Raw genomic sequence first — 26,954 nt, forward strand, 5'->3', positions numbered from 1 at the left:
TAAAATCACGGCTACGTCACGACTGTCATCCACTTATAAAGCGAGTGAAGTCAAAATCGAACCAAGTTTTTGGCGCGTGGCTTTTGAAAATGTCGTATGCGTATCGAACATAAATAACAAAAATAAAAACTTTTTTATGTTTTTTTTTCTTTTTTACATTTAATCTCAGAAAACAACTAGGGGAACAGCATTTAATTCCGTCAAGCACCTAATATTGGCATATCAGCACTGTGGTGTTCAGTGATAGCTAGTTTAAAGCTGTTTTGACTGAAATTTAATAAGTATTAATTTATTTTAAATCAACGGTCAGGAAGAATCAAACTAATTTAATTTTATTTCAATGTAACTGAAGCTATTAAGATTTTTAGTTTAGTTTAGTGAGTTTAGTTGCATTGTATCGTAAAGTAGAACTTTGTTTTATCGATCTAATTAATGTAAAATGTGGAAAAATTTACGCAATAATTGTAATTTTCTCGCATATATATGCAAAAGATAGTTATTTATTTTTTTGGCAAAAAATAATAATCTGGGAACAAAATTTATGTATTTATTTCATACGACCTTTTCAGAAACCACACGTAAACAATATTTACAGCGCCTCCGGCAGAGACTTCAGGAAACTGCATGCGTGTCAGATCCCTGGTTAAAAGGGTTAAAATGAATTTCTGAAACAAACATGGCAGAAAAACAACCGACCGGAATTGTCCCTTTCAAGTATTGTCTGAGACATTGGTATTTGACCAAACCTTCTAGGAATATTTTTTCAGCATCAAGCCCTTTTGCATCCAATCACACCAGAACTTGAAATTCGTGCACAGTACTCTTTGTGAAATGTAGAACAAATTTCAAAACACCGTTATCAGTAATTGAGTAAATCGTTACTTAATCTGCATCTGTTAACTGTATCAGTTATTGAGTATTGTTTTATTTCAACCCGTGTTCCTTAACAGATTAGTCGATGATTTGCATTATGACGTCAAAATGAGCCAAAATAATACTAATTTCACTCGCAATTGTCCTTCCAGATCTCATCCGTCACCATCACCATCCAGTGTGCGATCTCCACTTCCCCCACCCTCAAGTCGGGGTAAAAAAAACCCTGAACGTGTGATAGCAGTTCATCATAGCCTTAGATTAAAATCAAAACCACGTCAAAAATGCATTTCAAAGAAGTGTGCAACCGGCGCTGCATCCTGACCTCCAGCGGGCTCATCCTGGTGGCGTTCGGAGTCTTCCTCACCTTTTGCTTCCACGCCGTATTTCGGGACATTTTGTACGAGGTGAGTTGGGATGAGATTCGCTCCACGCCACGTGCCGAAATTAATCAAGTGCTTACGCGGCAGTTTTAACTAATGTTTACCCCTCGCTTCTCAGGAACTCAAACTCCGTCCGACGTCGCGCGGCCATGACGCGTGGGTCACTCCGCCCTTCCCGCTGTCGATGGACGTGTACTTCTTCAACTGGACCAACCCGGAAGACCTGAAGAACGCCAGCACAAAGCCCATCCTGGAGGAGCTTGGGCCGTATCGGTTCACCGAGCGGCCCGAAAAGGTGGACATTGTGTGGCACAACCACAACCACACCGTCAGCTATCGGAAGAAGAGCGTGTACTTCTTCGACGAAGAGGGCAGCAACGGGACGCTGGACGACGTCATCAGCAGCATCAACGTGGTCGCGCTGGTGAGTGCACGGTGGTTTGACAATTAGCAAAATTGGTTGTCGAATTGAAATAATTAATTCTTAAAGTATCAAGCTGTCTGTAACTTGAAAAACAAACTATTCAATCCCGACGAACTAAATTGTAACTCACTCACTGTCAAACTATCCCACACCTACTGTATCAAAACGAGCATATTCTCGTGTGCTTTCAGCATGCGGACCTTGAAAAGTTTATCGCTGCTCTTTTTTTTTACTTACCATTGAGTGAATTTTTCAATGAAGCCGAGAAGCTATTTGTTTTGGACTAAACCGGTTGGCACCTTATTTTTTGAGTACGCTATTGTAACCGGCATCTAATTTATTGCATTTCGTGAGGACACCTGATCCACGCCGCTCGGTGGGTTTTTCCTTCAATTAAGATCTGTTTTTTTTGCTGTCGAATCAAACCCCCTTCTTTGTGTCTTGTTTTGTTCTGCGTAAGAATTTTAAGTTTCAGAATGTTGCGAAATAGTGAGTGAGCGACGCCATTTGAAATGTTTCAGCGAAACTGGAATGGTCGTTTAATGGCATCAGATTATGCAAGTTTTCAAACCATTCACTTTTTGTGTGCATATAAGCAACCAAGCGTTGTATTCTGAGCAGTTCTCTACGAAATCGGTCTTTTTTCTTAAATTTTAATGTTTGTATTTTTTAATCCGACTGAAACTTTTTTGGTGCCTTCGGTATACCCAAAGAAGCCATTTTGCATCATTAGTTTGTCCATTTAATTTCCATACAAATTTGGCAGCTGGCCATACAAAAATGATGAATGAAAATTCAAAAATCGGTATCTTTTGAAGGATTTTTTTGATCGATTTGGTGTCATCGGCAAAGTTGTAGGTATGACTATGGACTACACTGAAAAAAATGATACACGGTAAAAAAAATTTGGTAATTTTTTATTTAACTTTTTGCCAGTTCAGTTTTAACTAAAACTGTTTTCAAAATTTTTAAACCAAGACTAACATTTTAAAAGGGCGTAATATTGAAAGTTTGGCCCTTTTGAAATGTTAGTCTTGGTTTAAAAAAATTGAAAATATTTTTTTCGAAAAGATTGGAAAATTTCACGAATGTTTCATATTTTAACATTGAAAATCGGACCATTAGTTGCTGAGATATCGACTTTACAAAATGGTGTGATGTTTGGGTGAGACTTAGAAAACATCAATTTTCCTGTTTTTAAACCTTTGCATGGCAATATCTCAGCAACTAAGGGTCGTATCAACAAAGTTCAAAAGTGCAAAATATAGAGAATTTTCTCAGCTTTTCAAAAAAAAAATTTTTTTCAAAAGTGGCAAACATGTGCACTAATTTAATAAAAATAAAAACTGCGACTATTTTCAAAAAAGTCACATAAAAATGGATTTCACTTGAAAACGGTGCACTTTATCAAAATTTCACTAAAGTACTTTTTGATTGCAAATTTGATTTTACAAAATGAAGTTGAAAAATTTTTGCGACCTATTTTTCGATTTTTTGAAAAAATCAGTATTGATTCAAAAATTCATAACTCGCTCAAAGATTTTTTGCACAACCTGGAAATTTCTGAAAAGTTGGAATTTGATGTCCTCTAAAACAAATCAAAATTAAAAAAATAAAAATAGTGTTTTTTTTTTTTTTGCAAATCAAGTTTTAGTGACAAAAAGTTAAATAAAAAATCACAATTTTTTCCGTGTATCATTTTTTCCAGTGTAGTCCATATCCATACCTACAACTTTGCCGAAGACACCAAATCGATCAAAAAATTTCTTCAAAGGATACCGATTTTTGAATTTTCATACATCATTTTTTTTTTTTTTTGTATGGAAAATTATATGGACAAACTAATGATGCAAAATGGCTTCTTTGGGCATACCGAAGGCACCAAAAAAGTTTCAGTCGGATTAAAAATACAAAAAAAATCGAATGACCGAAATCTGAGAGAACTGCTCTTCTGCAATATTTTAAAGGTGAATTATGAATTGAAATAACTTGTAAATGACTTGTAGAATCGATCGTAGACTACAAAAATACATTTCATAATATTTATGAAAATTGAAAAACAAACCAAAGTCTCAACATTTTTATGGAAAAAGTGTTGCATTTTACACTAGTTCAGTTGTTTTGCAATTATTAGTTCGCAAAAAAATGTTAGATTTGACGAAAATAAAAATGTTAGCAAAAAAATATTTTTGTTGTACTGTACATAGTAAATTTTCAACACTTTAAAGATCTTTGCACAAACCCAAACATGCTAAAATGATCCAGAAAGCAGAGGAATTCAATTTCGATTGATTTCAGTCGGTTGCACTTGAATTTTCATTGTAATTTTAAAGTTTTTTGATAACATAAAAAAACCAAACAAACAGACTTATAACCCCCTGATTTTTTGGATTGATTTTTAAGGTGGGGACCCGCCCTTAGGACTTTTGTAATAAAAATAATTACACAGTTTTGGTGAGAAAATCATAAACACACCTTTGACACACACATTGAAAAAGCTTACATCTTTGTTGGTAATCTGCAAAAGAAGTCCGAAACGTCCGTAAAAGCAGCAAAAATTATGTTTTTTTTTTCGATTTGACTGCTCGCCAAAACCCAAATAATTGTACCCAATTTGTCGCTGCGAAAACCAGTTTTAAATTAACTTTTATTCAAAAGTTGAATTCCCAAAATACAAATATAAAATTTTCGAAATTTGGTGACCTTTGAAAAAAAAAAAAACAAATGTTAACCAAATTTTAAAAATATTTAATTTGATGCACAATCAAATTTACAATCAAAATTGACTTTATACATTTTATGATACAGTGCACCGTTTTCAAAACATTTTAGGCATTTTGAGGAGAAGCTTTCGAAAATTGTTCAGTTTTTTGCAATATGAAAAAATGAATTGCTTTGAAAATCTCGGAAATAATTTTCAATATTTAAAAAAAATGTGAGAACATTTTTTTCGAAAGTCATTTTTTGCCTATATTCCAGATTTTTCCCAAAAATCACAGTTAAAAAAATCATACCTTTGGTACCAAATTTTGTACCATCCTTAAATCTAACACAAAAGATACATTTTCACTCTTCCAAGACTTATGAAAAATATGGTATTTTTAAAATATTTATTTTGGGCGTTCATCCAATTTAGAAAGGAGATCATAAAAATCCTGACCAAGGCACCAGCTCGAAAAATTGTATGGAGACTTGTTTGAAAAAAAAATAACACATTATGTAAAATACAGTACAGACTCGATTATCCGAAGACCTTGGCAAAATTTCGCTTCGGATCAGGAATGGAATAATCGCTAAACAATCAATTTCGCTTGCGAACTTTTTTCACCCTCGAAAGAGAGAGGAGGCAAATCAAGCAAAAGAAAATCGCTCGCGAAATTCTCCCAGAAAATCAATCTGCTGATGATTTTTTAGGAGTTTCCTTGTTAGCACCACTTAAAATTATTTATTTCACTTTGTTTACACACATTGCCCATCTACAAAAATGTGACAGATCAATTTTCGACGTGTAACGTTACACTTGCAAGTGTAGTAGTGATAAAGATGTTCCGCCGAATAATCAAGATGATGATTTTTTAGATTCTTTTTAGCGATCTTTCGTGCGCGAGAGAGGAGAGCATGCTCCCTTCGGATTTTTTCTCTCGATGAACATCCAATGATTTTCTTTTGATGATGATTATTCCATCGCTGCTTCGGATAATCAAAACTTCGGATAATCGAATCACAAATGGCGGTGATGAAATATTTTTAAAAACCATTTTTTTTATTTAATAGGCAATCAACTGTTCAAATTTGACTAAAATGGGTTTGCAGAACTCGAGCTTGATGTAAAAAGTAAAAAAGTAAAAAAAACGCGAAAAAAAATTTTTCTTCATGATTCGATTATCCGAAGTCCCATACAATCCTTCGGATAATCGAGTCTAGACTGAATTTTCTTTTGACAAAGTTTTATTTCGAAAAATGCAAATTGAAAACCGCACAAAAATGTAAGCTGTCGTGAAAAAATTGACAATTTAAATGTGTTGTTTATTCAAACAGCACTGAAAGTATTAACAGATCAAAGTTATAAAATAAACATTTGGAAAGACTAACTGACCTAATTTTGTTGAGCGAATCTTATTTCATTCGAATTTTTATTTTTTATGTTTTTTTGCTTATATTGTAAACTATTGTGTTTAACTACTTTTTATGAAAATAAAGTCATAATTTTTCAAATAAAAGCGACATTTCAAAATCACCCAACCCAATGGAGACAATCAAAAAAATCTGAATCACACAATTTTAGTTTGGGAAAACCCAGTAGATGGATTCATGACTGGTACATTTTTGACGAGTTCCTGTTTGCAACGCTCGTTAAACTTGTTCACGGTATCGTTTGTTAATAACAACACAAATATCTTTTACATCTACTTGACGTAGGCCGAATCTAATCCTGGGTTTATTTTATTTGCTTTTGAAAAAAAAACTAATGCAATAAATTATTTATCCTTCTAACATAATGATGATATTTTCTTTTAAATGATTACAAGTGGAAAACATTAAAAAGAATAAACATGTAAATACTTAACTTGCACTCTCTTCGTGTAAAATTTCATTATCCCATACAGTGGCATAAACCCATGTTTTCAACGGTGACTTTTGTTTGTCGCTTATGTTTTTTCCGTTCCTCTTCGTCGTCAACAGGTCGTCAACAGTGATGATGACCGGCAAACCAACCGACGGTTCTGGATTAAACACGAGTCTTCACTTTTTTTGTCATTCTTTGATGTGTTTTTTTTCGGTTTGGCGTTACTCATGCCCCACGTCACGCGATATAATCGAGTGGTTTTATCGGCGTGATTGTGCCGAACCCCTCCTTCCCCTTGGGAGATACTTCCGCTTTCAGTGTTATGCAATAAATAAATTTGTCTTATCATTTGGGGCGGTTGAGAATTCAAGGTTGAGATTGATTTTCTGCAAGAATCATCGTCAGGGGGATTCTTTTTAAATAAATATCAAATATCTGTTGTTACTTGGCATAGCTCTCTGCTTTTAATCGTGTTTTACCTAGAACAGTTTTTTTCCAATTGCATTTTCTCAATATCAATCAAATCAAAATAATATTATTTTCCTTTTCTTGATTTGAATATTGGAAGTAGATTTTTCAAATGTTTTCAAATAATCGACTGGACTGGATTTGTTAATAAAAATCTTTTTTTTTTTCAGTTTCTCTGATTAAATATTAGTTTATTTTCAATGTTAACAAATAATTTCAAGATCACAGTCAGATCAAACCAAATGGCATTTTATTTGTGGGACTCAAAAATGCCAATGTGTTTGAACCACTGCGATTATTCAATTTATAGCTGATTTACATTTTTATCATCTGGGATTTTCAGATGCGTTCCACAAGTCGAATCTATTTTATAGTTATTTTTTATTCATCAATACCGTCAACAAGAGTATTATTGATACCAATTCAATAAATTTTGTAAATATTTTTCAATTCATATCAAAATTTAAAAAAATCTTTCAGCAATAAAAGTAATGATTTTTCTTCAAACGAGTTAAATAATTATCTAACAAAGCTCTTCCAAAAACATTTTTTTTGTTTCACATAAATTTGTGTAATAAAAAAATGTAAAGTTTATGAAACGTTTTAATTTTACATAAACTTTATTAAATAGCCAACTGTTCACAAATGTTTTTTTTATCCAAAGAGGCATAGACATATTTAAATATAATGTAGTCTTCCCTCAAGTTTCATTACCCGTCCAAAACTAAAAACTAAAAACTAAAAACTAAAAACTAAAAACTAAAAACTAAAAATTAAAAACTAAAAACTAAAAACTAAAAACTAAAAACTAAAAACTAAAAACTAAAAACTAAAAACTAAAAACTAAAAACTAAAAACTAAAAACTAAAAACTAAAAACTAAAAACTAAAACTAAAAACTAAAACTAAAAACTAAAAACTAAAAACTAAAAACTAAAAACTAAACTAAAAACTAAAAACTAAAAACTAAAACTAAAAACTAAAAACTAAAACTAAAAACTAAAAACTAAAAACTAAAAACTAAAAACTAAAAACTAAAAACTAAAAACTAAAACTAAAAACTAAAAACTAAAAACTAAAAACTAAAACTAAAAACTAAAAACTAAAACTAAAAACTAAAACTAAAAACTAAAAACTAAAAACTAAAAACTAAAACTAAAAACTAAAAACTAAAAACTAAAAACTAAAACTAAAAACTAAAAACTAAAACTAAAAACTAAAACTAAAACTAAAAACTAAAACTAAAAACTAAAAACTAAAAACTAAAGACTAAAAACTAAAAACTAAAAACTAAAAACTAAAAACTAAAAACTAAAAACTAAAAACTAAAACTAAAAACTAAAAACTAAAACTAAAAACTAAAAACTAAAATCTAAAAACTAAAAACTTAAACTTAAAACTTAAAACTAAAACTAAAACTAAAAACTAAAAACTAAAAACTAAAACTAAAAACTAAAAACTAAAAACTAAAAACTAAAACTAAAAACTAAAACTAAAAACTAAAAACTAAAAACTAAAAACTAAAAACTAAAAACTAAAAACTAAAACTAAAACTAAAACTAAAAACTAAAAACTAAAAACTAAAAACTAAAAACTAAAAACTAAAACTAAAAACTAAAACTAAAACTAAAAACTAAAAACTAAAACTAAAAACTAAACTAAAAACTAAAAACTAAAAACTAAAACTAAACTAAAACTAAAAACTAAAAACTAAAAACTAAAACTAAAAACTAAAACTAAAAACTAAAAACTAAAACTAAAACTAAAAACTAAAACTAAAAACTAAAAACTAAAACTAAAACTAAAACTAAAACTAAAAACTAAAAACTAAAAACTAAAAACTAAAAACTAAAACTAAAAACTAAAACTAAAAACTAAAAACTAAAAACTAAAAACTAAAAACTAAAAATTAAAAACTAAAACTAAAAACTAAAACTAAAAACTAAAAACTAAAAACTAAAAACTAAAACTAAAAACTAAAAACTAAAAACTAAAACTAAAAACTAAAACTAAAAACTAAAAACTAAAAACTAAAAACTAAAAACTAAAAACTAAAACTAAAAACTAAAAACTAAAAACTAAAAACTAAAAACTAAAAACTAAAAACTAAAACTAAAACTAAAAACTAAAAACTAAAACTAAAAACTAAAAACTAAAAACTAAAACTAAAAACTAAAAACTAAAAACTAAAAACTAAAAACTAAAAACTAAAAACTAAAAACTAAAACTAAAACTAAAACTAAAAACTAAAAACTAAAAACTAAAAACTAAAAACTAAAAACTAAAAACTAAAAACTAAACACTAAAAACTAAAAACTAAAACTAAAAACTAAAAACTAAAACTAAAAACTAAAACTAAAAACTAAAAACTAAAAACTAAAACTAAAAACTAAAAACTAAAACTAAAAACTAAAAACTAAAAACTAAAAACTAAAAACTAAAAACTAAAAACTAAAACTAAAAACTAAAAACTAAAAACTAAAAACTAAAAACTAAAAACTAAAAACTAAAAACTAAAAACTAAAAACTAAAAACTAAAAACTAAAAACTAAAAACTAAAAACTAAAAACTAAAAACTAAAAACTAAAAACTAAAAACTAAAAACAAAAAACTAGCCAATTTTGAAAATTTTGACAATTTTGACAATCTTGACAATTTTGACAATTTTGACAATTTTGACAATTTTGACAATTTTGACAATTTTGACAATTTTGACAATTTTGACAATTTTGACAATTTTGACAATTTTGACAATTTTGACAATTTTGACAATTTTGACAATTTTACAATTTTTACAATTTTTACAATTTTTACAATTTTTACAATTTTTACAATTTTTACAATTTTTACAATTTTGACAATTTTGACAATTTTGACAATTTTGACAATTTTGACAATTTTGACAATTTTGACAATTTTGACAATTTTGACAATTTTGACAATTTTGACAATTTTGACAATTTTGACAATTTTGACAATTTTGACAATTTTGACAATTTTGACAATTTTGACAATTTTGACAATTTTGAAAATTTTGACAATTTTGACAATCTTGACAATCTTGACAATTTTGACAATCTTGACAATCTTGTCAATTTTGTCAATTTTGTCAATTTTGACAATTTTGACAATTTTGTCAATTTTGTCAATTTTGTCAATTTTGTCAATTTTGTCAATTTTGTCAATTTTGTCAATTTTGTCAATTTTGTCAATTTTGACAATTTTGAAAATTTTGACAATTTTGACAATTTTGACAATTTTGACAATTTTGACAATTTTGACAATTTTGACAATTGTGACAATTGTGACAATTGTGACAATTTTGACAATTTTGACAATTTTGACAATTTTGACACTTTTGACAATTTTGACAATTTTGACAATTTTGACAATTTTGACAATTTTGACAATTTTGACAATTTTGACAATTTTGACAATTTTGACAATTTTGACAATTTTGTCAATTTTGACAATTTTGACAATTTTGACAATTTTGACAATTTTGACAATTTTGACAATTTTGACAATTTTGACAATTTTGACAATTTTGACAATTTTGACAATTTTGACAATTTTGACAATTTTGACAATTTTGACAATTTTGACAATTTTGACAATTTTGACAATTTTGACAATTTTGACAATTTTGTCAATTTTGTCAATTTTGACAATTTTGACAATCTTGACAATCTTGATAATTTTGACAATCTTGACAATCTTGACAATTTTGACAATCTTGACAATGTTGACAATTTTGACAATTTTGACAATTTTGACAATTTTGACAATTTTGGCAATTTTGGCAATTTTGACAATTTTGACAATTTTGACAATTTTGACAATTTTGACAATTTTGACAATTTTGACAATTTTGACAATTTTGACAATTTTGACAATTTTGACAATTTTGACAATTTTGACAATTTTGACAATTTTGACAATTTTGACAATTTTGACAATTTTGACAATTTGACAATTTTGACAATTTTGACAATTTTGACACAATTTTGACAATTTTGACAATTTTGACAATTTTGACAATTTTGACAATTTGACAATTTTGACAATTTTGACAATTTTGACAATTTTGACAATTTTGACAATTTTGACAATTTTGACAATTTTGACAATTTTGACAATTTTGACAATTTTGACAATTTTGACAATTTTGACAATTTTGACAATTTTGACAATTTTGACAATCTTGACAATCTTGACAATTTTGACAATTTTGACAATTTTGACAATTTTGGCAATTTTGGCAATTTTGACAATTTTGACAATTTTGACAATTTTGACAATTTTGACAATTTTGACAATTTTTACAATTTTTACAATTTTTACAATTTTTACAATTTTGACACTTTTGACTATTTTGACTATTTTGACACTTTTGACTATTTTGACTATTTTGACAATTTTGACAATTTTGACAATTTTGACAATTTTGACAATTTTGACAATTTTGACAATTTTGACAATTTTGTCAATTTTGTCAATTTTGACAATTTTGTCAATTTTGTCAATTTTGTCAATTTTGTCAATTTTGACAATTTTGTCAATTTTGTCAATTTTGTCAATTTTGTCAATTTTCACAATTCTGACAATTTTGACAATTTTGACAATTTTGACAATTTTGACAATTTTGACAATTTTGACAATTTTGACAATTTTGACAATTTTGACAATTTGACAATTTTGACAATTTTGACAATTTTTTGACAATTTTGAAAATTTTGACAATTTTGACAATCTTGACAATCTTGACAATCTTGACAATTTTGACAATTTTGACAATTTTGACAATTTTTACAATTTTGACAATTTTGGCAATTTTGGCAATTTTGACAATTTTGACAATTTTGACAATTTTGACAATTTTTACAATTTTTACAATTTTGACAATTTTGACAATTTTGACAATTTTGACAATTTTGACAATTTTGACAATTTTGACAATTTTGACAATTTTGACAATTTTGACAATTTTGACAATCTTGACAATCTTGATAATTTTGACAATCTTGACAATCTTGACAATTTTGACAATTTTGACAATTTTGGCAATTTTGGCAATTTTGACAATTTTGACAATTTTGACAATTTTGACAATTTTGACAATTTTGACAATTTTGACAATTTTGACAATTTTGACAATTTTGACAATTTTGACAATTTTGACAATTTTGACAATTTTGACAATTTTGACAATTTTGACAATTTTGACAATTTTGACAATTTTGACAATTTTGACAATTTTGACAATTTTGACAATTTTGACAATTTTGACAATTTTGACAATTTTGACAATTTTGACAATTTTGACAATTTTGACAATTTTGACAATTTTGACAATTTTGACAATTTTGACAATTTTGACAATTTTGACAATTTTGACAATTTTGACAATCTTGACAATCTTGACAATTTTGACAATTTTGACAATTTTGACAATTTTGGCAATTTTGGCAATTTTGACAATTTTGACAATTTTGACAATTTTGACAATTTTGACAATTTTGACAATTTTTACAATTTTTACAATTTTTACAATTTTTACAATTTTGACACTTTTGACTATTTTGACTATTTTGACACTTTTGACTATTTTGACTATTTTGACAATTTTGACAATTTTGACAATTTTGACAATTTTGACAATTTTGACAATTTTGACAATTTTGACAATTTTGTCAATTTTGTCAATTTTGACAATTTTGTCAATTTTGTCAATTTTGTCAATTTTGTCAATTTTGACAATTTTGTCAATTTTGTCAATTTTGTCAATTTTGTCAATTTTCACAATTCTGACAATTTTGACAATTTTGACAATTTTGACAATTTTGACAATTTTGACAATTTTGACAATTTTGACAATTTTGACAATTTTGACAATTTTGACAATTTTGACAATTTTGACAATTTTGACAATTTTGAAAATTTTGACAATTTTGACAATCTTGACAATCTTGACAATCTTGACAATTTTGACAATTTTGACAATTTTGACAATTTTTACAATTTTGACAATTTTGGCAATTTTGGCAATTTTGACAATTTTGACAATTTTGACAATTTTGACAATTTTTACAATTTTTACAATTTTGACAATTTTGACAATTTTGACAATTTTGACAATTTTGACAATTTTGACAATTTTGACAATTTTGACAATTTTGACAATTTTGACAATTTTGAATATTTTGACAATTTTGACAATTTTGACAATTTTGACAATTTTGAAAATTTTGACAATTTTGACAATCTTGACAATCTTGACAATTTTGACAATTTTGACAATTTTGACAATTTTGACAATTTTGACAATTTTGACAATTTTGACAATTTTGACAATTTTGACAATTTTGACAATTTTGACAATTTTGACAATTTTGACAATTTTGACAATTTTACAATTTTTACAATTTTTACAATTTTGACAATTTTGACAATTTTGACAATTTTGACAATTTTGACAATTTTGACAATTTTGACAATTTTGACAATTTGACAATTTTGACAATTTTGACAATTTTGACAATTTTGACAATTTTGACAATTTTGACAATTTTGACAATTTTGACAATTTTGACAATTTTGACAATTTTGACAATTTTGACAATTTTGACAATTTTGACAATTTTGACAATTTTGACAATTTTGACAATTTTACAATTTTACAATTTTACAATTTTACAATTTTACAATTTTTACAATTTTGACAATTTTGTCAATTTTGACAATTTTGACAATTTGATAATTTTGACAATTTTGACAATCTTGACAATTTTGACAATTTTGACAATTTTGACAATTTTGACAATTTTGACAATTTTGACAATTTTGACAATTTTGACAATTTTGACAATTTTGACAATTTTGACAATTTTGACAATTTTGACAATTTTGACAATTTTGACAATTTGACAATTTTGACAATTTTGACAATTTTGACAATTTGACAATTTTGACAATTTTGACAATTTTGACAATTTTGACAATTTTGACAATTTTGACAATTTTGACAATTTTGACAATTTTGACAATTTTGACAATTTGACAATTTTGACAATTTTGACAATTTTGACAATTTTGACAATTTTGACAATTTTGACAATTTTGACAATTTGACAATTTTGACAATTTTGACAATTTTGACAATTTTGACAATTTTGACAATTTTGACAATTTTTTGACAATTTTGACAATTTTGACAATTTTGACAATTTTGACAATTTTGACAATTTTGACAATTTTGACAATTTTGACAATTTTGACAATTTGACAATTTTGACAATTTTGACAATTTGACAATTTTGACAATTTTGACAATTTTGACAATTTTGACAATTTTGACAATTTTGACAATTTTGACAATTTTGACAATTTTGACAATTTTGACAATTTTGACAATTTTGACAATTTTGACAATTTTGACAATTTTGACAATTTGACAATTTTGACAATTTTGACAATTTTGACAATTTTGACAATTTTGACAATTTTGACAATTTTGACAATTTTGACAATTTTGACAATTTTGACAATTTTGACAATTTTGACAATTTTGACAATTTTGACAATTTTGACAATTTGACAATTTTGACAATTTTGACAATTTTGAATTTTGACAATTTGACAATTTTGACAATTTTGACAATTTTGACAATTTTGAATTTTGACAATTTTGACAATTTTGACAATTTTGACAATTTGACAATTTGACAATTTTGACAATTTTGACAATTTTGACAATTTTGACAATTTTGACAATTTTGACAATTTTGACAATTTTGACAATTTACACAATTTTGACAATTTTGACAATTTTGACAATTTTGACAATTTTGACAATTTTGACAATTTTGACAATTTTGACAATTTTGACAATTTTGACAATTTTGACAATTTGACAATTTTGACAATTTTGACAATTTTGACAATTTTGACAATTTTGACAATTTTGACAATTTTGACAATTTTGACAATTTTGACAATTTTGACAATTTTGACAATTTTGACAATTTTGACAATTTTGACAATTTTGACAATTTTGACAATTTTGACAATTTTGACAATTTTGACAATTTTGACAATTTTGACAATTTGACAATTTTGACAATTTTGACAATTTTGACAATTTTGACAATTTTGACAATTTGACAATTTTGACAATTTGACAATTTTGACAATTTTGACAATTTTGACAATTTTGACAATTTTGACAATTTTGACAATTTTGACAATTTTGACAATTTTGACAATTTTGACAATTTTGACAATTTTGACAATTTTGACAATTTTGACAATTTTGACAATTTTGACAATTTTGACAATTTTGACAATTTTGACAATTTTGACAATTTTGACAATTTTGACAATTTTGACAATTTTGACAATTTTGACAATTTTTTGACAATTTTGACAATTTGACAATTTTGACAATTTTGACAATTTTGACAATTTTACAATTTTGACAATTTTGACAATTTTGACAATTTTGACACTTTTGACTATTTTGACTATTTTGACAATTTTGACAATTTTGACAATTTTGACAATTTTGACAATTTTGACAATTTTGACAATTTTGACAATTTTGTCAATTTTGTCAATTTTGACAATTTTGTCAATTTTGTCAATTTTGTCAATTTTGTCAATTTTGACAATTTTGTCAATTTTGTCAATTTTGTCAATTTTGTCAATTTTCACAATTCTGACAATTTTGACAATTTTGACAATTTTGACAATTTTGACAATTTTGACAATTTTGACAATTTTGACAATTTTGACAATTTTGACAATTTTGACAATTTTGACAATTTTGACAATTTTGACAATTTTGAAAATTTTGACAATTTTGACAATCTTGACAATCTTGACAATCTTGACAATTTTGACAATTTTGACAATTTTGACAATTTTTACAATTTTGACAATTTTGGCAATTTTGGCAATTTTGACAATTTTGACAATTTTGACAATTTTGACAATTTTTACAATTTTTACAATTTTGACAATTTTGACAATTTTGACAATTTTGACAATTTTGACAATTTTGACAATTTTGACAATTTTGACAATTTTGACAATTTTGACAATTTTGACAATTTTGACAATTTTGAATATTTTGACAATTTTGACAATTTTGACAATTTTGACAATTTTGAAAATTTTGACAATTTTGACAATCTTGACAATCTTGACAATTTTGACAATTTTGACAATTTTGACAATTTTGACAATTTTGGCAATTTTGGCAATTTTGACAATTTTGACAATTTTGACAATTTTGACAATTTTGACAATTTTGACAATTTTGACAATTTTGACAATTTTTACAATTTTTACAATTTTTACAATTTTTACAATTTTGACAATTTTGACAATTTTGACAATTTTGACAATTTTGACAATTTTGACAATTTTGACAATTTTGACAATTTTGACAATTTTGACAATTTTGACAATTTTGACAATTTTGACAATTTTGACAATTTTGACAATTTTGACAATTTTGACAATTTTGACAATTTTGACAATTTGACAATTTTGACAATTTTGACAATTTTGACAATTTTGACAATTTTACAATTTTACAATTTTTACAATTTTTACATTTTTACAATTTTACAATTTTGACAATTTTACAATTTTACAATTTTTCAATTTTACAATTTTTACAATTTTTACAATTTTGACAATTTTACAATTTTGACAATTTTGACAATTTTGACAATTTTGACAATTTTGACAATTTTGACAATTTTGACAATTTTGACAATTTTGACAATTTTGACAATTTTGACAATTTTGACAATTTTGACAATTTTGACAATTTTGACAATTTTGACAATTTTGACAATTTTGACAATTTTGACAATTTTGACAATTTTGACAATTTTGACAATTTTGACAATTTTGACAATTTTGACAATTTTGACACTTTTGACAATTTTGACAATTTTGACAATTTTGACAATTTTGACAATTTTGACAATTTTGACAATTTTGACAATTTTGACAATTTTGACAATTTTGACAATTTTGACAATTTTGACAATTTTGACAATTTTGACAATTTTGACAATTTTGACAATTTTGACAATTTTGACAATTTTGACAATTTAGACAATTTTGACAATTTTGAAAATTTTGACAATTTTGACAATCTTGACAATCTTGACAATTTTGACAATCTTGACAATCTTGACAATTTTGACAATTTTGACAATTTTGACAATTTTGGCAATTTTGACAATTTTGACAATTTTGACAATTTTGACAATTTTGACAATTTTGACAATTTTACAATTTTACAATTTTACAATTTTACAATTTTGACAATTTTGACAATTTTGACAATTTTGACAATTTTGACAATTTTGACAATTTTGACAATTTTGACAATTTTGACAATTTTGACAATTTTGACAATTTTGACAATTTTGACAATTTTGACAATTTTGACAATTTTGACAATTTTGACAATTTTGACAATTTTGACAATTTTGACAATTTTGACAATTTTGACAATTTTGACAATTTTGACAATTTTGACAATTTTGTCAATTTTGACAATTTTGAAAATTTTGACAATTTTGACAATCTTGACAATCTTGACAATTTTGACAATTTTGACAATTTTGACAATTTTGACAATTTTGACAATTTTGACAATTTTGACAATTTTGACAATTTTTACAATTTTTACAATTTTTACAATTTTTACAATTTTGACAATTTTGACACTTTTGACTATTTTGACTATTTTGACAATTTTGACAATTTTGACAATTTTGACAATTTTGACAATTTTGACAATTTTGACAAATTTTGTCAATTTTGTCAATTTTGACAATTTTGTCAATTTTGTCAATTTTGTCAATTTTGTCAATTTTGACAATTTTGTCAATTTTGTCAATTTTGTCAATTTTCACAATTCTGACAATTTTGACAATTTTGACAATTTTGACAATTTTGACAATTTTGACAATTTTGACAATTTTGACAATTTTGACAATTTTGACAATTTTGACAATTTTGACAATTTTGACAATTTTGACAATTTTGACAATTTTGACAATTTTGACAATTTTGACAATTTTGACAATTTTGACAATTTTGACAATTTTGAAAATTTTGACAATTTTGACAATTTTGACAATTTTGACAATTTTGACAATTTTGACAATTTTGACAATTTTGACAATTTTGACAATTTTGACAATTTTGACAATTTTGACAATTTTGACAATTTTGACAATTTTGACAATTTTGACAATTTTGACAATTTTGACAATTTTGACAATTTTGACAATTTTGACAATTTTGACAATTTTTACAATTTTTACAATTTTTACAATTTTTACAATTTTGACAATTTTGACAATTTTGACAATTTTGACAATTTTTACAATTTTTACAATTTTTACAATTTTTACAATTTTTACAATTTTTACAATTTTGACAATTTTGACAATTTTGACAATTTTGACAATTTTGACAATTTTGACAATTTTGACAATTTTGACAATTTTGACAATTTTGACAATTTTGACAATTTTTACAATTTTTACAATTTTTACAATTTTTACAATTTTTACAATTTTTACAATTTTTACAATTTTTACAATTTTTACAATTTTTACAATTTTTACAATTTTTCAATTTTTACAATTTTTACAATTTTTACAATTTTTACAATTTTTACAATTTTTACTATTTTTACAATTTTTACAATTTTGACAATTTTTACAATTTTGACAATTTTGACAATTTTGACAATTTTGACAATTTTGACAATTTTGACAATTTTGACAATTTTTACAATTTTTACAATTTTTACAATTTTTACAATTTTTACAATTTTTACAATTTTGACAATTTTGACAATTTTGACAATTTTGACAATTTTGACAATTTTGACAATTTTGACAATTTTGACAATTTTGACAATTTTGACAATTTTGACAATTTTTACAATTTTTACAATTTTTACAATTTTTACAATTTTTACAATTTTTACAATTTTGACAATTTTGACAATTTTGACAATTTTGACAATTTTGACAATTTTGACAATTTTGACAATTTTGACAATTTTGACAATTTTGACAATTTTGACAATTTTGACAATTTTGACAATTTTTACAATTTTTACAATTTTTACAATTTTTACAATTTTTACTATTTTTACAATTTTTACAATTTTGACAATTTTTACAATTTTGACAATTTTGACAATTTTGACAATTTTGACAATTTTGACAATTTTGACAATTTTGACAATTTTGACAATTTTGACAATTTTGACAATTTTGACAATTTTTACAATTTTTACAATTTTTACAATTTTTACTATTTTTACTATTTTTACAATTTTTACAATTTTGACAATTTTTACAATTTTGACAATTTTGACAATTTTGACAATTTTGACAATTTTGACAATTTTGACAATTTTGACAATTTTGACAATTTTGACAATTTTGACATTTTTGACAATTTTGACAATTTTGACAATTTTGAAAATTTTGACAATTTTGACAATTTTGACAATTTTGACAATTTTGACAATTTTGACAATTTTGACAATTTTGACAATTTTGACAATTTTGACAATTTTGACAATTTTGACAATTTTGACAATTTTGACAATTTTTACAATTTTTACAATTTTTACAATTTTTACAATTTTTACAATTTTTACAATTTTTACAATTTTGACAATTTTGACAATTTTGACAATTTTGACAATTTTGACAATTTTTACAATTTTTACAATTTTTACAATTTTTACAATTTTTACAATTTTTACAATTTTGACAATTTTGACAATTTTGACAATTTTGACAATTTTGACAATTTTGACAATTTTGACAATTTTGACAATTTTGACAATTTTGACAATTTTGACAATTTTGACAATTTTGACAATTTTGACAATTTTGACAATTTTGACAATTTTGACAATTTTGACAATTTTGACAATTTTGACAATTTTGACAATTTTGACAATTTTGACAATTTTAACAATTTTGACAATTTTGACAATTTTGACAATTTTGACAATTTTGACAATTTTGACAATTTTGACAATTTTGACAATTTTGACAATTTTGACAATTTTGACAATTTTGACAATTTTGACAATTTTGACAATTTTGACAATTTTGACAATTTTGACAATTTTGACAATTTTGACAATTTTGACAATTTTGACAATTTTGACAATTTTGACAATTTTGACAATTTTGTCAATTTTGTCAATTTTGTCAATTTTGTCAATTTTGTCAATTTTGTCAATTTTGACAATTTTGACAATTTTGACAATTTTGACAATTTTGACAATTTTGACAATTTTGACAATTTTGACAATTTTGACAATTTTGACAATTTTGTCAATTTTGTCAATTTTGTCAATTTTGTCAATTTTGTCAATTTTGTCAATTTTGTCAATTTTGTCAATTTTGTCAATTTTGACAATTTTGACAATTTTGACAATTTTGACAATTTTGACAATTTTGACAATTTTGACAATTTTGACAATTTTGACAATTTTGACAATTTTGACAATTTTGACAATTTTGACAATTTTGACAATTTTGACAATTTTGACAATTTTGACAATTTTGACAATTTTGACAATTTTGACAATTTTGACAATTTTGACAATTTTTTACAATTTTTACAATTTTACAATTTTACAATTTTACAATTTTACAATTTTACAATTTTGACAATTTTGACAATTTTGACAATTTTGACAATTTTGACAATTTTGACAATTTTGACAATTTTGACAATTTTGACAATTTTGACAATTTTGACAATTTTGACAATTTTGACAATTTTGACAATTTTTACAATTTTTACAATTTTTACAATTTTTACAATTTTTACTATTTTTACAATTTTTACAATTTTGACAATTTTTACAATTTTGACAATTTTGACAATTTTGACAATTTTGACAATTTTGACAATTTTGACAATTTTGACAATTTTGACAATTTTGACAATTTTGACAATTTTGACAATTTTGACAATTTTGACAATTTTTACAATTTTTACAATTTTTACAATTTTTACAATTTTTACTATTTTTACAATTTTTACAATTTTGACAATTTTTACAATTTTGACAATTTTGACAATTTTGACAATTTTGACAATTTTGACAATTTTGACAATTTTGACAATTTTGACAATTTTGACAATTTTGACAATTTTGACAATTTTGACAATTTTGAAAATTTTGACAATTTTGACAATTTTGACAATTTTGACAATTTTGACAATTTTGACAATTTTGACAATTTTGACAATTTTGACAATTTTGACAATTTTGACAATTTTGACAATTTTGACAATTTTACAATTTTTACAATTTTACAATTTTTACAATTTTACAATTTTACAATTTTACAATTTTGACAATTTTGACAATTTTGACAATTTTGACAATTTTTACAATTTTTACAATTTTTACAATTTTTACAATTTTTACAATTTTTACAATTTTTACAATTTTTACAATTTTGACAATTTTGACAATTTTGACAATTTTGACAATTTTGACAATTTTGACAATTTTGACAATTTTGACAATTTTGACAATTTTGACAATTTTGACAATTTTGACAATTTTGACAATTTTGACAATTTTGACAATTTTGACAATTTTGACAATTTTGACAATTTTGACAATTTTGACAATTTTGACAATTTTAACAATTTTGACAATTTTGACAATTTTGACAATTTTGACAATTTTGACAATTTTGACAATTTTGACAATTTTGACAATTTTGACAATTTTGACAATTTTGACAATTTTGACAATTTTGACAATTTTGACAATTTTGACAATTTTGACAATTTTGACAATTTTGACAATTTTGACAATTTTGACAATTTTGACAATTTTGACAATTTTGACAATTTTGACAATTTTGACAATTTTGTCAATTTTGTCAATTTTGTCAATTTTGTCAATTTTGTCAATTTTGTCAATTTTGTCAATTTTGACAATTTTGACAATTTTGACAATTTTGACAATTTTGACAATTTTGACAATTTTGACAATTTTGACAATTTTGACAATTTTGACAATTTTGACAATTTTGTCAATTTTGTCAATTTTGTCAATTTTGTCAATTTTGTCAATTTTGTCAATTTTGTCAATTTTGTCAATTTTGTCAATTTTGACAATTTTGACAATTTTGACAATTTTGACAATTTTGACAATTTTGACAATTTTGACAATTTTGACAATTTTGACAATTTTGACAATTTTGACAATTTTGACAATTTTGACAATTTTGACAATTTTGACAATTTTGATGTTTTTGACAAACAATTTGGGTGGGTGCAGAAAAGTTTTTCTTTTTGCAACTTGTTGCATAAAGTACTGTTACAGTACTAATTGTCTTTTTTTCTCGTTACAGTCCGCGGCGAACCGGGCCCGCAGCTGGAACTACGTCAAGCAGAAGGGCGTCTCGATGGGGCTGGGCCTGTACGACCAGGACGTGTACGTGGTCAAAACGGCGGGCGAGCTGCTGTTCGACGGGTACGAGGACAACATGGTCCTGATGGGCAAGCAGCTGTTCGACGCCAGCGAGGTGCCGTTCGACCGCGTCGGCTGGTTCTACACGGTGGGTTTGATTTTTTTTTGGAAATTATGATTTTTGTGTTCTAAAACTGTATTTATTAAATTACAGCGCAACAATTCAGCGGACCTCATCGGGCACTACAACGTGCACACCGGCGTCGACGATATCTTCAAGATCGGCTCGATGGCCGAGTGGAACTACAAACCGCGGACGGACTTTTTCGCCGGTCACTGTGGCATGTTGAACGGTTCCGCGGGGGAGTTTTACCCACCGGGGCTGACCAAGGACGTGCCGATTCAGCTGTTTACGCCGGACATGTGCCGCAGCTTGCCGCTGGACTTTGAGCAGGAGGAGGAGGTGGCCGGCATCCGGGGCTACAAGTACGCCGGAGGTCCGCGGACCGTGGACAATGGGACGCAGTTCCCGGAGACGGCTTGCTTTAGCGCGGGGGAGATTGTACCGTCGGGAGTGCTGAACATCTCGTCGTGCCGCTTCGGGACGCCGGTGTTTATGTCGTTTCCGCATTTCTACGGCGCCGATGAGTACTACCTGAACCAGGTGGAGGGACTCAACCCGGACAAGAGCAAGCATCAGCTGTACATGACAATGGAACCGGTAAGTGGAGTTTGGTTGGAGGTTTCAGCATTGAAGTGTTTATTCTCTATGCTTTATTTTTAGACTATGGGGATTCCACTGGATGTGGCCGCACGGTTCCAGTTGAACATTATGCTCGAATCACACCCCAATATTGCGTGAGTATTACAAAATGGCCTTTTCGAAATTAAACAGCTGACGTTACCCCTCATTCCAGCCTCTACGAAGACGTCCCGCGGACGTTCCTCCCAGTGCTCTGGTTCGAGCAGCACGTCACAATGACCCCGGAGTTCTCCGGCGAGATCGCCCAAGCGCTGAGCATTCCGACGACGGCCCGCATCTGCGGTATCGCAATGCTCATCGTCGGCGCCATCCTGATCGCTTGGACGCCCATCAGCCGATTACTCGCCCAGAAGCGACGTGACGCCGTCAAGGACAACGCCGGCACCGGCCACCAGGAAAAGACCCTGCTCCAGCAGAACCTCACGGCGGCCATCCTCGTAGCGTCCGCCCCGGAAAAGGACCCCAAACTGGGCAAGACGATTGCCGAGGCGCACCCGTTGATCGAGTGCAAAATGGTCCGGCTAGCGGACAGTGACAACACCAAATCGTGATAACCGGAAGTTGTCCGCTACCAGAAAGAAAAAGACTTGCCTTGATCCGCGTTGCGTTGAGCGGTGGAAGGTTCCACACATACACCCACACGCATCACCAAGTTCTCTAAGTTCGTGTAGATTTTAAGCTGTGCAGTTTTTGTGAAATGTTTATTTTAAACAAAGAAGCAGAAACATAATCATTTTTTAAGCTGTGTCAAGTCCGAGCCGAAGCGAAATTGATTGCAAACATTCTTAAAAAAAAGCGAGTTAAAATTAAAATACTACAGGGACTAACCTAGATTCCTCAAATGAAATGATTTAAGTTTAAGAAGCAGCTTCAAATCAGCAGTCCCTTGTTACTTTCTGTATGTACTCTCCTCGTTTAGTCTCGTTTCCTGTTAAGTGTTAGTCTAACGTCTAAGCTCCTGCAGTGGAAACATCAATCGAGAACCAAGTGCCAGAACAAAACAAAGAACAAATACCCACCTCACACACGACCAGTAGTAGTTGGACCAGGGAAGCCACTTCCTTTAAAAATATCTTTGTGCCTTTTTGGTGCAGAGCTTTCAAAGGAATACAAAAATGTACGCAAAATCACAATCAAACAGATATTCCAGGTTATGCAAGTAGGTTTAGAGTGAATATATTTGTATTGTCTTTACAAATTGTATCGTACCAAGAAAAAAATGAATGAGAATAAATTTGATACCTTATACAAACGTTGTTTTTTTTAAGAGTAATGATTTCATGTCTAAACTGATGTTAGCATATTATAACCTGGGAGCTGAATAGTGGTTCGCAAAACGGCCTCAATTTTGATCTGTCAAAGTGAAACCAATTTACTGTTCGCCAAAAAGTAGAGAGTATTGTTATTGATCATTAATTTTTCAATTTATTTTACAAGAATGAAAAAATGTGTGGCTTTTGAGGACCTAGAGTTGAAGCCAAGAAATCTTAAGAAAGTGCAGGTTAGATCGTCATTTTTTTTATAATTATGAATGGAAGTTTTTTATGGAGTTGATGCGGTTGTTTGATTCCGTTTGAAAACCTGGTTTAGTGAAAATCTTCTCTGAATGTTGGATCAGCTTCACTAGGATTAGCAATGTTTTTCCGCTGGACCAGGAAGAGTTGCAGGATTCCAAAATCAGGCAGGGAATTTATCTGCGTCATCGCAGAATGACACCCTCGCCGGAATTCTCCGTCACCCGTAAAAAAGAAAAATCTCTTCTAACCGATCGAAACGCGACAATCTTCCAAAAAAAAAAATGTCAAAAACTAGACAAAATAAAACACATATTACTGATTATAAAACAGCTCATTTGCCATTAAGAAAAAAGTCAGGCTTGTGCTTGAACAGCCTCATACTTTGTAGATGTAAACAAAGTGGGATCATTCGAAAATAACATTACGCATTTTCTCTATTCATCATCCAGATTATAACAGTAATCCATGCAACAAGTTGCAAAATGAAGATTTTGTTGGTTCGTGATGGGTTCATTTTGATATAGTCTGCTCTACAATTTTGTAGAACATTGTTTTACCGACGTCGTCGGTTTTACTCTAAAAACAACCCTGTCATTTTACCTAAAACACGAAATTTTTCAATAATTATTTTTTGTTTTAAAGAGAAAATGATATACACTAAATTTCCCATGAAATGACTTGTCCAACTTAAAAAAATACAGTTAAGTAACAAAAAGTGGCAGTGGTTTTAAATTATTTTTTTGTAATTTTTTGATGAAAAAACGTTTTTTTTTCGGAATTTTGAGTTCGCCATCATATCGGGCGTCAAATTTTATATAATGTTTCCTCCGTCTTTTTTCGAATGTTCAAAAATAGAAGGGGTCGTGCCACACCTTCGTCACGAGACATTGAAAAATGAAGCTTGAACTCGTGATCAGGGACAAAAATAATCATCAGGACAAAGTCTCATGCAAATCGAAGAGCAGTTGAAGGAAACATTTTCCGATTTCATGTGAGTTAGCGGTGAATTACCCAAGGACTTTTCAGGAAAAATGTTTTGCGGAAAAACACTACCTATTTGTAATTAACTTTTCGCAAATTTCCATTTTCTCAAAATCCATTTTTTTTATTTTTTTTATGTTTAGGAAACAAATAACAGCAAGTTTTGAGCCAAAGAAAAGCATGGAAAATGTAATAAATTAAAAAAAATCACAAAAGCATGTTTTTAAAACCAATTTTGTAATCGAAAAACTGGAATTTATCAGTCAACATTAAACTTTAAGTGACTATATCTTGAAACGGCCCCCGTCAAAGTTGGCCGAAAGATCAGGGAGCAAAAAAAAATCAAGAAATTCAATATTTCAATGAAAGTTTAAGTGCAATCAGTTGAAATAAATTAAAAATGCATTCCCCTGCGTTTAGAATCATTTTTCGCATGTTTGGGCTGATTATAAAATCTTTTGAATTTTTGTAAATTTTCGATGTTTGTTATCGCAAAAAAAGTTTTTTTTTCACTAAAATTTACGTTTTTTGAATGTTAATGATTGCAAAACAACTGAAATAGTGAGCAGTTCTCTATGGAATCGGTATTTTTTCTTTAATTTTAATTTCTGTATTTTTTAAATCCGTCTGAAACTTCGGTATGCCCAAATAAGCCATTTTGCATCACTCGTTCGTTCATATGATTTTCCATACAAATTTGGCAGCTGTCCATACAAAAATGATTTGTGTAAATTCTAAAATCTGTATCTTTTGAAGGAATTTTTTGATCGATTTGGTGTCTTCGGCAAAGTTGTAGGTATGGATATGGACTACACTTTAAAAAAAATGATACACGATAATTTTTTTTTTGGTGATTTTTAATTTCATTTTTTTCACTAAAAATTGAATTGCAAAAAACACTATTTTGAATTTTTTATTTTTTTATAAGTTTTAAAGGACATATAATGCCAACTTTTCAGAAATTTCCAGAATGGGCAGAAAATTTTTGATCAATTTATGATTTTTTGAATCAATACTGATTTTTTTTTCAAAAAATCGAAACATTGGTAGCAAATTTTTTTCAATTTCATTTTTTGATGTAAAATTGAATTTGCAATCAAAAAGCACTTTAATGAATTAAGCATAAGCATAAGCATAAGCATAGGTGCCCACCCGCAGTTGCTACTCCGTTATTGACCAGGACCTCCAGAAGTTACATCCACGAGCCGTGGAAGATAAGTGGGTGCTATCTTTCCTCGCTTCGCAACTTCTCAAAGGCCCCTATCATGCTGATCAATACCGGCGCCGGCCACGACCAGTGGTAGGGTCACGGGGAAGTGGATGGGAATGTTAGTCCGATACTTGAGTGATAGAGACCGCCCAATCGACTGCTTCTCCGACAAAGTATCACATGAGTTTTGAGGGGGTTAGTAGATGGGTATGAGGTCAGGGTTCACGAGTGGCAGTGATGTGACCATGAGCATTTTGT

At 27.7% G+C, this 26,954-nt stretch overlaps 1 protein-coding gene across 3 annotated transcripts in view; it reads left to right on the forward strand.

The window, feature by feature from the left end:
- The window catches only part of LOC6051493 (protein peste), a 47,147-nt gene extending 22,913 nt beyond the window's left edge, over positions 1-24,234 (forward strand). For all 3 annotated transcript variants that reach the window (XM_038262071.1, XM_038262073.1, XM_038262072.1), the window contains exons 2-7: positions 1,026-1,280; positions 1,375-1,680; positions 22,167-22,373; positions 22,440-22,946; positions 23,010-23,083; positions 23,143-24,234. In XM_038262071.1, coding sequence (XP_038117999.1) covers positions 1,158-1,280; positions 1,375-1,680; positions 22,167-22,373; positions 22,440-22,946; positions 23,010-23,083; positions 23,143-23,539 — 1,614 coding nt within the window. In that variant the 5' untranslated portion in view covers positions 1,026-1,157 and the 3' untranslated portion in view covers positions 23,540-24,234. The remainder of the gene's footprint in view (positions 1-1,025; positions 1,281-1,374; positions 1,681-22,166; positions 22,374-22,439; positions 22,947-23,009; positions 23,084-23,142) is intronic.
- Positions 24,235-26,954: the final 2,720 nt, after the last annotated feature.

This window comes from Culex quinquefasciatus, chromosome 3 (assembly GCF_015732765.1).
Source record: "Culex quinquefasciatus strain JHB chromosome 3, VPISU_Cqui_1.0_pri_paternal, whole genome shotgun sequence".
NCBI lineage: Eukaryota > Metazoa > Arthropoda > Insecta > Diptera > Culicidae > Culex > Culex quinquefasciatus.